The sequence below is a fragment of the Sander lucioperca genome, chromosome 4 (genome assembly GCF_008315115.2).
Source record: "Sander lucioperca isolate FBNREF2018 chromosome 4, SLUC_FBN_1.2, whole genome shotgun sequence".
Lineage (NCBI taxonomy): Eukaryota > Metazoa > Chordata > Actinopteri > Perciformes > Percidae > Sander > Sander lucioperca.
The window spans coordinates 23395691-23408962 of record NC_050176.1 but is presented as its reverse complement, the minus strand read 5'-3'; the positions used below and the strand labels follow the sequence as shown (position 1 = coordinate 23408962).

The 13272-nt window shown below is 41.4% G+C and overlaps 1 protein-coding gene across 1 annotated transcript in view; it reads left to right on the top strand.

Annotated features, from left to right (window-relative positions):
- LOC116048446 (VPS10 domain-containing receptor SorCS3-like) overlaps positions 1-13272 on the top strand; it is a 1378075-nt gene that overhangs the window by 1282583 nt on the left and 82220 nt on the right. The window contains exons 5-7 of the mRNA XM_036000488.1: positions 9246-9319; positions 10992-11056; positions 11645-11763. Coding sequence (XP_035856381.1) covers positions 9246-9319; positions 10992-11056; positions 11645-11763 — 258 coding nt within the window. The remainder of the gene's footprint in view (positions 1-9245; positions 9320-10991; positions 11057-11644; positions 11764-13272) is intronic.

The following is a 13272-nucleotide window of genomic DNA, read 5'->3' as shown; positions in this document are numbered from 1 at the left end:
AGTTATCAATATCAAAATCAGTTTGCTAAAAACAAACAAAAAAGATTCACATTTTCCATGCATAGTGTTTAAACATTTGCATTGTTTAACTTGTTAAAGGTTGCAGATTTGGCTTTTTTAAGTAGTGCGTCAGAGAAAGTCTCTTTGTAACAAGTGCTGCCTTTGGAGGCAATCATGACTTTTCTTGTCACCAGAGAACTAAGCATCTCTGTGCATAGGCTAGCATGACATTGTGTTTTGTTTTTAGTGACCAAGCTGAAAATCCTTTCACAGTCTGCATTGCTGTGAAAAATCACACACACCCCAAGCATAACTGTGGAGAGGTTTGCAAAAAGTTTCTTCCCTCCTGTTTCCATCACACCTAATTCTCTCCAAGCTTCATCAGTCCGTTTGGTAAGAATTCAAGGTGGTGGACTGAAAGAGCCGAAACTCCTCCTCCACTTCATCCACTGTAACACCATTTCCCAACAAGCAGGGGAACCTGTCTATGAAGTATGTCAGTGAGGAGAATTTGGCTGTTTGCCGTCTGCTTATGTCAGCTACGGCAGCATGACGTAGCAATTCGTCCCCATAGGGGAATTTAGTGAGCATGTACTCAACAGCTGCTGTGAAATATTTCCTTACATCCCTGAAGAAAGCTCCAAGAGGTAAGTTAGCTTGACTTTTGATAAATGTCTGTGTGTCATGTCCAATTGACAGCTCATCATCAGGCAGCTGGTGTTCACTGGATTTGTATAGAGTGGGTTGGCATCCTTTCTTTACTTCTTCCATCATTTCCACAACACACTCAGGTTTGCAGAAGGCCAACAGCATTTTTTGCAACTGTAGCTCCAATATCTGCAGCAATATGGGCACACATGGCTCTTCTTTCTGCAGGTTCTGATTTGCGGTTTCAAATAAAGGTATAGCTCTCTTTAAAAAAAGAGCATACAGCTTGGACTGTGGGTCAGTCAAGAAAGCATACACCCTCTGTGGTTTTGTGACCTCTGTTTTTTCTATCTTCTTTTCCTTTTCGGATTTCTTTTTGGACAGATCCCTCTTTTCTTTTTGTTGAAAACCAAATTGATTTAGGTCAAACCCCTTGGGTGGTTGAGCCGACAGCCGTGTAGTGCTTGGTCCTGCCTGCAGCTGTGTGGGTGTAGGCCCTGTCTGCTGCTGTTTGGATGTAGACCCTGCCTGCAGCTGTTTTGGTGTGGGCCCTGTCTGCAATTGTGTAGTGCTTGGCCCTGCCTGCAGCTGTTTGGGTGTAGGCCACACCTGTAGTTGTTTTGGTGTAGGCCCTGCCTGTTGCTGTGTGGAGCTTGGTCCGGTCTTGGACTTTCTCTGGTGGACTTTGGTCTTCAAAAAGCTGGAGGACAAAGTCTTTGAGACAGCAAGCTTACCCGAGGTAGGTGTGAGAGTTGAGGGCTCAGGGGCAGCTGGGCTCTTCAGAGAAGGATGAGCTGAGGACGTGAGAGGTTTAGCTGCCTTCTTCCCTGCTGCCTCTTCAGCAAAAAACAGAGTCAGAGGTTCCCACTGCTGGAGGAGTCTATTAACACATTTGCCAAGAGCCAGCCATCTGGTCGAGGATGATTTCAAAATCTTCCTCACATCAGTGTCGCACAGCATTTGGAGGTCACGCAACAAAGCTTTCCTCTTGCTACTCTTGTCAAGGTAGTAGTAGATCACAATGAGCATGTCTTCAATGTCAATACATAGACTTCTTGCAGCCTTTTCCACAGCTATATGCATCAGGTGGCATGCACAGCCGACCATGAAAATGTGGGGATTCTGTGACTTAATGAATGCTGCGACACCTTTTCTTAACCCCTGCATGACAGAGGCGTTGTCAGCAGAAAAGCTTACACAATTGGAGGAGATTATGATAGGCTACTATGAGTAGGTCATATTCCTGCATATTGTTACAAATATTCTGAATTACGACAGACACACACACACATATACACACACACACACACACACACACACACACACACACACACACACACACACACTATAGGCCTATTATTTATTCAATTAACACACACACACACACACTCAATTTAGAGGAAAACTAGATAAATGTAATTTATATTCAAATACATTTTTGGCTCATTACTACTTCCTAGATTACAATACATTATTAGTACTGTGTAGAGGAGTGGAGTGGATGAATGGCTGTACATGTAGTGAAACTACACAAGAAATGTTTTCTTATATCCTGTTCAATATTTTATGCCCATATATTTTTGTTAGTCTAACCAATAGGAGGTGGGGTGAGCTAATAAATAGGCCTAAATACTTCTGTGTTAAAGATGAGAGTCAGAACAGGTTAAAACATAGCCTTCTTCTGATTACTGAAGGGAAATTAAGTACTCCAAGTAATGATTTACTCATAAAGCAACTTTAAATAGGCCTAAAGCAACTACTAAAAAAGCACAAGATTGAAGCCTGGCAGAGACAAGATTATAGGTTAATAAATAACATGGGTCAGATATTTTCAGATAGGCTTTTAAAAAGGTTGACAGCTACTAAAGGAGTTCTGGTGAAACTGACTGTTTACTGTTCTAAATGAATGCACTACATTAAAACAAAAAAAATAAATGTGAATCGGTTGTTATTTCCATAGACAGTAAAATTTCCAACACTGCCTCTGGCCTCGTCCTCTAAACACTACAGTATGGTGCTAACACACAAGCTGCCATAACTAAGTTTTAGTGCCCCTCTGAACTGACAGTTTCACAGCGAATAACGTTATCTCCGTCAATGGTTATCTCACATCACATCCTGTTCACTGTTCAGGTAGCTACTTCAGGCTGCGGCCGAAAGTAACGTTACACATGGCGCATACAATTGTTCGTAGAAGTCGTTATATTGTTTTGGGGGAAATGACATGGCTGGATAGCTAGCATGTGTTGTTGTTCAACATACTGTTAAATTATTTTTACTGATTGGCAACTGTACACAATGTTATAGACTGTGAATTTTGTTAGCATAGCGTTAGCTTCCTGGCTCGTAGCTGAGCCGACTAATCAGTACCTAGCCTGTCTAAAACCTAGTTTTCTAGCCATTCCACCACTTTTCTAACTGCCCCTAATGCGGAGGATGGCGGGTGTGATAGGCTAGCCTATTGACACTATGAACGTTTTTTTCTTATCATCCTTTTATTTTTAATATCATTATGTTTCGGGGGTGGGGAGTATTTGTGTGTCGGACTGTGTTCGTTACCTGTTGCTCCTTGGTGACTGATGTCGATGTCCGACTTGCACACGGTGCAGAAGGCATGGTGAGGTAGCCTTGACTTGTGTAGGCAAGGCCATCTCTCCCGATAGCTGTCCAAAAATCGTTGTGGTTTCCGAACCTTTTTTTTAGGCGGTTCAGCCATGGCATGCAAGCCATGGATGTATAAAAAGAACGATGTAAGCCTACAGCTATCCGGCCAGCCGTACACTCTTTGCCCAGCCTGGCTTGCTTGATGAACTGAACTGAATTGAACGCGCAAAGCATTTGGATAGGAGGGGCAGGTGAGCGGAGGGTTAAAATGCAGCGCTCTGATTGGCCGAAAAGCTTTTCACTCTCCACTTTACACGCTGTGGCTCAGCGGCAGAATCAACGTCATGCATATAAACAAAATGCGTACCTAGAGAGAAGCGAATCGTACAAGCATACTTAAGGGTCAAAATGCGTGCCGAGTACGCAAAATGCGTACATGTTGGCAGGTCTGCAGAGCACGTTTTTCTCCTATTCCGGAATGCTATGTGGACATCGCCAGACCCTCCTCTGCAGCGCTGCGGAGGAAGGTCTGGCAAAGCAAGACTAGGGATTACATGACTTCAGACTTCTGCTTAAGTTTGCCGTAAACAATCACTCAGTGCAAAGTCAGTTGTCCGTCAACCAATGCATCGGGTTTATGCCTAGTTATGTTTCCACACTGTTTAAATGGTCAGGGTTAGGGTTAGCCTAGTCATACCTGCTATGTTAGGCTCCGTGCTGTATTCCAGTGATCCAATGCTGGACAGCGTGTAACATTAGCATTAGCACGTAGCTACTGCGTGTCTTTACACCAGCTGACTGCAACTGTCCTTTAGCGTAGCAGAAATCCAAACAGCTACAGGCAGCTCTCCTGGTCCTCTTACGCCTCCTCCCAACGTCCCAAATGCTCCGTGGCTTTCAAATGAAGTTCAAATGAGCTGAGTTTTTAACAAATGTTGCCAGTGACAGTGCTACAGATCTATGTTGTTGGTGACAAAACCACATGATAGTTGACTTCAAGCTTAAAAAAAAGGTAATTGTGGAGTAGTAAAGTCTACTAGTGACTAGTCGACCAGTCTGTGCAACCCCTAGTTTCTATCAGTTCTTGTTTTATTAAAAAAAAAAAAAAAATTGGGAAAGATGGTTTGCCAAGAATGTCTAAAAAGAAAAAGAACTCAGCAGGGAAGCCATCTGGGCCCGGTGCTTTATTGGAACGTACTAACATGAGTGCTTTGTGAAATCCGTCTGGTGTAAATGGTTTATCTGGTGCTTCATCTTGGTCTTCTGTTGATGTAGGCAGGCTTATAGTAATGTATTTATATCATTGAGGTTTGGTTCGTTGTTTGATGTCTATAAGTCGTGGCAGATTGTTTGAAATGTGTTTTTTTGTGTTTTTGTGAGATAAGTGTCTTTCCAACTGACTTTTTTTATAGCTGAGATGAGTTTTGTTTTTTTTGTTGATGAAATCGATTTGTGAGAAATTTCCATGATGTATTATTATATTCAAATTCAATTTAGTTGCTGGATTTAACAACAATGTCTTATTTATTTCAGAGAGCTCTAATTTATATTTCCAAAGTTTATTAATTTATTAACAGTTTCCCAGATTAATGTTGGGGTGAGTTGTTTGGATACACAATGTTGTTGAATAGCACATCTCTTGAGTCTTAATGGCACAGAATAGAAGGTATAGTCATCAACTAGAGGCATGACTCTGTCAGCGTTCCTCTTGCTCGCTCCCTAAATTTGAACAATAACCTATATTTTATTTAGCTAATGCATAAAACAACAACCTGTATCAGTGCTTTACAAAAAGCTTCAGCATAATATGTTCCTGACCATATGATATGATAATAAGAAACGCTTCACTAAAAGTATGCTGTGTGCCCCTCATATACATCAACTATGATAAGAACAGCTGATGTCAGGCTTACCAGGTCAATGAAAATGCCCAACGGCAACTAGTAAGTAAAATGGTCACACGCAATTCTAGATCGCTACATATACATATACATATACATATATATATATATATATATATACAGTATATATATATTTTATTGGGCATATTAGGCAGCATATTATGGGGCAGCATATTATGGGGCATTTTAGGCAGCAAAGGTCTAGAAGCAAGGACATTACAGTTCATGGTCGGTGCCTTAACCCCTAACCGCCAGGGCACCCAAGCTAAATCAACTGCTGAAGAAGAGATTTTTTGGTTGGAGGGTAATGTCACAGTCTAATAGTGTGTCTCAATTCGGATATTTCAGTGAGTGCACTTACATGTAGTACATTGTGCACGCTTTTGTAGTGCATATATTTCGACAGGGTAGTGTTGTCTCAAATCACGCAGGGCCGCACTATGTACTCAAAGTAGCAAGGGTGAGACACAGCATAAGACTACATTTAAATCACTAATTGGTTAATTTGTCCTTTCTTCCTTTATTCACCTTTTTTGACTGTTAAGTATTTCTTTAAATTTAGTTTTTATTTGTTTTTGTTCTGGAAAAAGGTTGTCAATGAATATTTGTTATAGTTTCCATTAAAGAAAAGAAATGCTGGTCTTGGTGTTAACCCTACACTAGTCTCACTTTGCCAGACCATCCACACACTGCAGAGCGGAGGAGGGTCTGGCTAGTCCACACAGCATTCTGGGATAGGAGAAAAACGTGCTCTGGTTTATTGGCATTTCTTTAAACCAATCACAATCATCTAGGGAAGCGCTAAGCTCCATGCAGAGCAGCTGTAAGATGTCGTGTGAGAGAAAACTCAGATTGGACAGATAGTCTAGCTAGCTGTCTGGATTTACCCTGCAGAGATCTGAGGAGCAGTTAACCATAGTCCTCACAAATCCACCAGAGGTTAGAACGCCAACAGAAAGGAAGCGGAAGGAAACAGACATTGGCGAAAATACACGCATCCGGCGGAATTTCCTGCGGCAAAGGAGCAATCCCGGAAGTGGAATGTCAAGGATATAGACTAACCCTACACAAATCTGGCTCAGACTTTACAAATTACTAAAAAGTCCACATACTGCATTTTTAGCTGAATGTCCAGCATTACCTGCAACCTGATGTACGAGTCAGTTCAACCCAAATGTTTTCTAAATGTACCATCAGCATGAATAAATGAATTTAACCAACCTCCGGTCCTTTGCCGGCTCCCTCGGCTGTCACCATTGGTTGCGTGGCAGCCTTTTGATTTATCGAAGTGAGCGGGAAACTATGAAGCTTAGTTTGTGACAGCTCAGAAGCTTTCAAATTTAAGATGTCATTGAACTGATGAATGGAGAGAGAAGAGGCTGAGCTTGCCCGCTGGCGTCATATGTCACTGTCCAAAGTGATGAGGGACCCTGCCTGCCGCCCTGTTATACCGACCCAAAGGCTCCGGTGGGGAAGCTTTCATTACTGCTGCTGGAAGAATCAGAAATCACATTTTCTGTGTATGGGTACTGCATATAAGACTTTGTTCAACTTCATAAAATATTTTTGACAAATGTTTGCTCCCAGCTAATACTAGATCCATACCTTAACCACAAACAAGATACACTAAGATAGATGCTTTGGTCTCCTGTCATTGTCAAGCATGCCAAACAGACACATGGCCTTCAAGTGATAATTATATGATAGCATAATCAAATGACAGTTTGTTACGTAAAATCTAAAGAATCACAACTGTAAATTATACAACAAGTAGTTCCGGCCAGGCAATCTGATTGGCCAGCTAGGACATTTAGAACGTGCTCAAATCAGCACGACAGCACACCTAGAACTGTTTGAGCACACCATGTTCATCACTACAAATATCACTCCGCCATGTCAGCATTACAAAGTTGAATCCAAAACTGTGTGTTTATATTCATTAAAATCAATCAGGAACCACAGTGGGACTCACAGAAACTCTCCAACATATTTATATAAAGTGATTTATCAGGTTAAATGACTTATTATTATTTTTTACAACACTCTGGAGTTAACTGGTATTGGGAATTAGCTGTGCTAGTGACACGGTGCTATGTTAAAAATAGCCTGCTACATGTGAAGTTCGCAGACGTATATTAGCTAAATCTGTCGATGGAAAAAAAAAAAAAAAAATCAGTAGATATCTTAGTTACAACAAGATTGAGCTAGCCAAGTAGTTCTTTGTTCATATGTGCGGTATTTATTCAGTTTGGGAAACCCCACGATGTCTACAAAGCTAACGTTAGCTTAAGTTGCTGACTAAACAGGGAGGGACTAGAAATCGTTTTTTTTTTATTCTAAAAAGAGCTAATTGTCTCACAATACGAATACAGTTTGATTATATCTTTAATTTAGTTGGTAACCTTTGTATGTATAATTGCAATATTACACATATAGTGTGATTTTCACACCCCCCTGTGTAATATTGCTTAATCAGAACCAGATTATTGCTGCAACCTGCCTATGAATGTTGCTGTAGCCTACATGTTGAGAGAAAAATGGTAAACTGTAATTTTTAAATGAAAAAACACACTTGCTGACATAGGTGGAAGCTGACAAATACATTTGCAGCGCTGTGAGTAATTATGTATCCTTTTATCTGAGTGTCAGATTTGCTGTGATAAAAGGCAACAAGTAGGAACATTAGCATAGAGCTCACCACCGACTCACCGCGCTGCACGGAAACTACAATGGGGAGCTGTGACTACAGCATCAGTCAATACAGTGTTAGGAAATGCACACCGGATATTAATTGTTTGCCCGAGCACCAGAAGATGCAATTAATACACTGAAATTGGGCCACTAGCTACATACTGTGTACACCTTCACGCCAGGTGAGCTATATATCATTCCTTGCATTCATGCAGTTGTGGAAGAAGTATTCAGATCCTTAAATTACTAAGTAAAAGTACTAATACCACACTGTAAACATACTCTGTTACAAGTAGTGGTTGTTGTTAGTGGTCCCCTGCACTCATTTTATAACCAGAGGGGATCGATGGTTTCAGGCAGTGGTACCCAGGCTGAGGACTGCACTAACACTCTCTTTACGTTGTTCATGTGCTGTTGATTCTTTTAAAAAGCAGTTGAAGACTTGTCTATTCAACCAGGCTTTAAGTTAGGCTGTTTTTCTTTGATTTCTTATGTCTTTTATTTATTGTATTTCACTTTATTGTGAAGCACTTTATTAAGTATCATCAGGAAAAGTAAAAGTATTCAATGCAGAAAAATCCTTGTGTTTTAGAAACTGGAAATCATCAAAACAGTTGTGTGTTTAATGGTCTGATCATTTCAGCTGGACTTGTAGGCCGTTATAATTTAACTTATAATAAAATGTGTTTTGAGTGCAAATATCTTAATTTGTAAAGTAACTAGTAACTAAAGCTGTCAGATGAATGTAGTGGAGTAAAAAGTACAATATTTCTCTCTGAGATGTAGCGGAGTAGAAGTAGAAAGTGGCACGAAAAGAAAAGACTCAAGTAAAGTACAAGTACCACAAATTTGTACTTAAGTACATTAATGGAGTAAATGTAGTTAGTTATATCCCACCACTAATTTTGTGTACGCTCATTCTGCAGAGCCTTGGTTTTGATTGGAGGCTGAAGAAGCAGTTTTATGTTCAACATTTGTTTTCAATACAATGGCACGCTAAAACCTACCGAATCACGCCAAATTATTTGATGATCAAGCTAAAAGTGGCCACATTAATGTCACATCTATTTCAGTTTTAATGCATCCATCCCATTATGTGCTTTGTCTCTTTATAGCTCTAATTTGTAACGGGAGAAAGGGGAATAAAGATGCCTATACATGTGACAATATGTTAGCTTAAATGGCCAGTTGGTAATGATAATAGCAGCTCATTGCTCTGTCGGCCTATCTCCCCGATAATGCTTTATAGCCCCAGAGTAACCTCCACACTGGAATTATCCAGCCATGTCTCAAGCTCGCTCGTCACTGTTACGGCTTTTAAATCAGCCAGACTAATTAGAAGCTGGACCGATGTAGAAACATGCATTCATCTTGCTAACAAGCCTGCTTCCCCCCCCACAGTTGTACAGTTCACTGGACTTTGGAAGAAAATGGCAGCTCATCCACGAACGCGTCACGCCGAACAGATTCTACTGGTGAGTCAACCCTTTTTTACATCTTCGCCTTTTCTCTTTTGACTCTGCTCCAGTCCTCTTGTCCGAAGGTTAGTTTACTCAGAAATGCAGAAACTGTTGTGTGTTCTGCGCGACTGAGCAAGTGATATTGACAGCGTAGAACAAGGTGTGTGACTGAGTGGTGATGCTGCTGAAATTCTGCACATTATCTCCCTCTTGATACAATCAGGCAGAGATTAATCTCCTCCTGCAGAACACACTTTGCATTCCGCGTCCGAGGGCATGTCGCACTCAACTTCATTTCTCACATCACATCCTGCTCATATCAGGCATATTGCACATAAATATTAAATGAATATTTTTTTACACCAGTGATAAAAGGAAAGTATGGAGGTAAATATGGTGCAAAATGCAAGAGCTTGTAGACATGCTGTGAGCACTTGTAGAGTGTGATGTGACAACTTTCAGAACGGAAATCTGAACTTGTATGTCAACATTTTCACTTAAAAAAAAATATACACACACGTGTGAGCTGAATTTGACGTCACAGAAAGAAAAAAGAAAACACACGAAGCTTGTAGAATAAAAATCTGAACGTAAATTGAAATTTTCACTCATAGAAAATATTCACACACCCGTCTTCTGAATTCACTTTAAATTCAGCTCACGTGTGTGTGTGTGCATATTTTATACAAGTTAATATACAAGTTCAGATGTTTGTGCTACAAGTGCTCACATCAACCATATATTACCTTCATAGGAGAGGGAGGTGGTTTTCGACAGATGCATACACGCAGATAGAGAAGCTTATATACAGTATGAGGGGCTATGACTTATAATGGATCCGGGACGTCCCTGTCACTGCTCATTCGGTCACGTCTGCTGCTCACTCCCCCTGCAGTGTGCCTACTATGTCAGAAAGTGCACACTCATCACAAACATAGGCCTGGATCTATTCCAGCTCATTGTCCCTCTCCCCCTCTCTGAGGTGACTGGGATGTGCCCCAGATTGCCAGTGGCTATATCCACTCTAACTTGTATAAATCTGGAGCTACTTCCGTGCCATCGCGGTATAATCCTAAATAATGTGCACAATCCATCGCTGGCTTCGCCCCTCCCCGCCAAAGCCCCTTCAAGGACATCTAAACACTGGATGGGCCTTTAGCAATGGCCAGGCAGGCCTCCAGTTGGCTGCATTTAGACAATGGCTTCATCAGCCTCCAAGGGATATGAAATATCGCCACAATGGGAATGCTGCGTCCATCCAGTCTAATCCACAAGCTGTGAAATGAGCAAGAAAGCAAGATTTTACCCAGAGATATACTCACAGTCAGAGAGTGTAGGGGCCTTGCACCACTCAGTCAATGATAAGGAGACTGTATATGTCTTTGTATTGTTGCATTTTGCTGGAAGGGAACGAGCCGAGAGTTGCTGTGAATGTGCTTGCCATAATGTGGAATTTAGAATATGGGGAAAACATTCCTGTACTCTCCATACTCTTGAAGAGGTAGCTATAGCAGGAGCAGAATGCCTCTGCCAGATTCTTGTCCTTTTTTCTGTTTCCACTGTTTCCACCATTCAACTGCACTGACAACTTTCTGGTATTTCTTTGTTTCTTTTTTCCCTTTACATCCCTTTCTATTCATTTACATTATGATTATGTGTTCTTCCACGGTCTGTCATTCTCTACAAGGTCTGTCTCTGGGCTCGACAAGGATCCAGATCTGGTCCACATGGAGGCTCATACACCAGATGGAAGTGAGTGTCTCCTACACACACATGCCCATCAAAGAAGAGTAATGAACAGCTCTATAGGAGAAAAGAAGGTGTCCCCAGGGAAACAGCACTGCCTCGTCCCACCAATAAACCCAGTGCATGATTCTTGCTTAATATGGCCTTTCTTCTCTTCCCTTTCCCTCGCTGAATGTCAGCTCCATAACTCTGACTGGCAGCACCACCAAGGTCCTCCAAAAGGGACATAGGTGAAACTGTTTATGCCATCCCGTAATGTCGGAGCAGCACTCAGCATTGCTTTTTTCTCATATAACCGTGGTGTGATTGACAGGCCGAGATACTTGTTTGTGGTATCCAAACATGATAAGAATACATATGGTGCTACAAAGAGAGGCAATTTAGTCTGAGAAAATGTCAGACGGCACAGACGGGTGCACTGCAACTCTAAACAGTGTCTTCTGAGTACCACTTTAATTACCATTCAAGGAAGCTCTCAATAATAAATTACAGTATGTATGTGTTATAGATAAGGTCTTGCTACAGCTCAACATACTATATGAGAAGCATGCAGATACAATTTTCATGCTTTCTGTATGTCTTCCTATGTGACAGATGTGCAGTATGTCACATGCAGAGCTCCGATGTGCACAGAAGCTAACAGGAACTACCCATTCCCTGGATACATCGACATCAGCTCTTTGGTGGTTCAAGATGACTACATATTCATACAGGTAGAGTTCTAAAGAGTCAGGCTTCCCTAATTCTTGGTAAATGATGAATTATGCTATGTAGACATTATCAACCCTGATTAAAATATGTTGATAACTAGCTTAGCTGTTTTGTATGAGATGTGGTTGTGTATTCTATAATTATTATGTTATTTCTCTTTAATTATTATGATGAGTTTTGATTTTTAAGTTGCGTTAATCCACTTATGACCACAACGGAGTGGAAAGACTTATTAAAGTTAGAGAAACGCCAGCTACAACCGTCAAGTAGTTTTGGCTAACGTGTTAGCGAACAGGGGTCTACTTAAATGTAAAGAAGATTCAGAACAACAGAAGCATCCAGTTGGATAGGTTTCTGGCCATCTGAAAAATGTCTGTCCAATATTTAATTCCAGTATTCACTTACCTTCCGTCTTGATTTGCTCCGCTAGCTCCACAGATGTCAGGGCCTTTTGCGTTTTCCATCCTCATACCCAGTGGCCCAATTTCAAAAGATGGGCTACATACCAGACTACTACAGAAAACTAGAATACTCTGTATCTCACTCTGTTAACATGTTCACAAAACAGACAGCGTTGTAACCTGAACACATAGAGCGATGCAGCTACCAGTGGCAGTTGTTGAGCCGTCAATAGGTGACTGCAAGCCCGGCTACAGGCCCCGCCAGATCGTGGTGCTTTTAGGGGCCGTGGTAGTAACGTTAGAGTTTAGCCAAAAAAAATTAACGTCATGCGGCGATGCATACAGATCCATTCTATGACAACAACCGAGCATGTACACACTCGTCACCATCTAACGTAGCTAATATCAATCGATCCAACACATCATCATCACCATACGGACCAGCACCACAAAGGCAGGATGATAAAATGGGTTGTCACTCACCAAGGCTGAGGGCTCACTGAAGAGACAGGCGACGCGGCGGTTCTTCCTCTGGGCAAACTGGACTTATTTTGTAAGCTAACCACTCCATGTTTAACTGCGGTTACTTTTACCAGCAGTTTGAGTGATGACAACATCCCGAGGCTGGTGGGCACCAAGGCGTTTTAATTCCAGTTTCTCCTCCAAAGGGTTCAAACCTGTACTCGAGTATAAAATCCACTTTGATCATTTTTCGAGTTAGGTAGCGACGATAACACAATCTCTGCTCTTCGCACTTCTTTCCGACTGTTGGCGCCAGGCGCTGTGGTGGGGCTACGGCTGTCAGCCCCCCTGGCCATCAAATTTGTGTGATCTACATCAAACACACTAACACTCTGAGCATGCATATTAATCATTTCCCACGTACAATGCACATTGTGTGAGAGGGGCTAGCCCCACTCTGACACATTCAGGCTGCCGTAGTCTGAGACAATAGTCGTAGACACGGGAGAACGCAGTCTGAAGCAGCAAGGCAGGGGCAGAATGTGAAATAAAATCCTACCACAAATTATATGCAATTTAGGAAGATGTAATATTCATAGAAGATAATAAAAATAATATATGATAATAATCTTGAATTAATTAAAAATA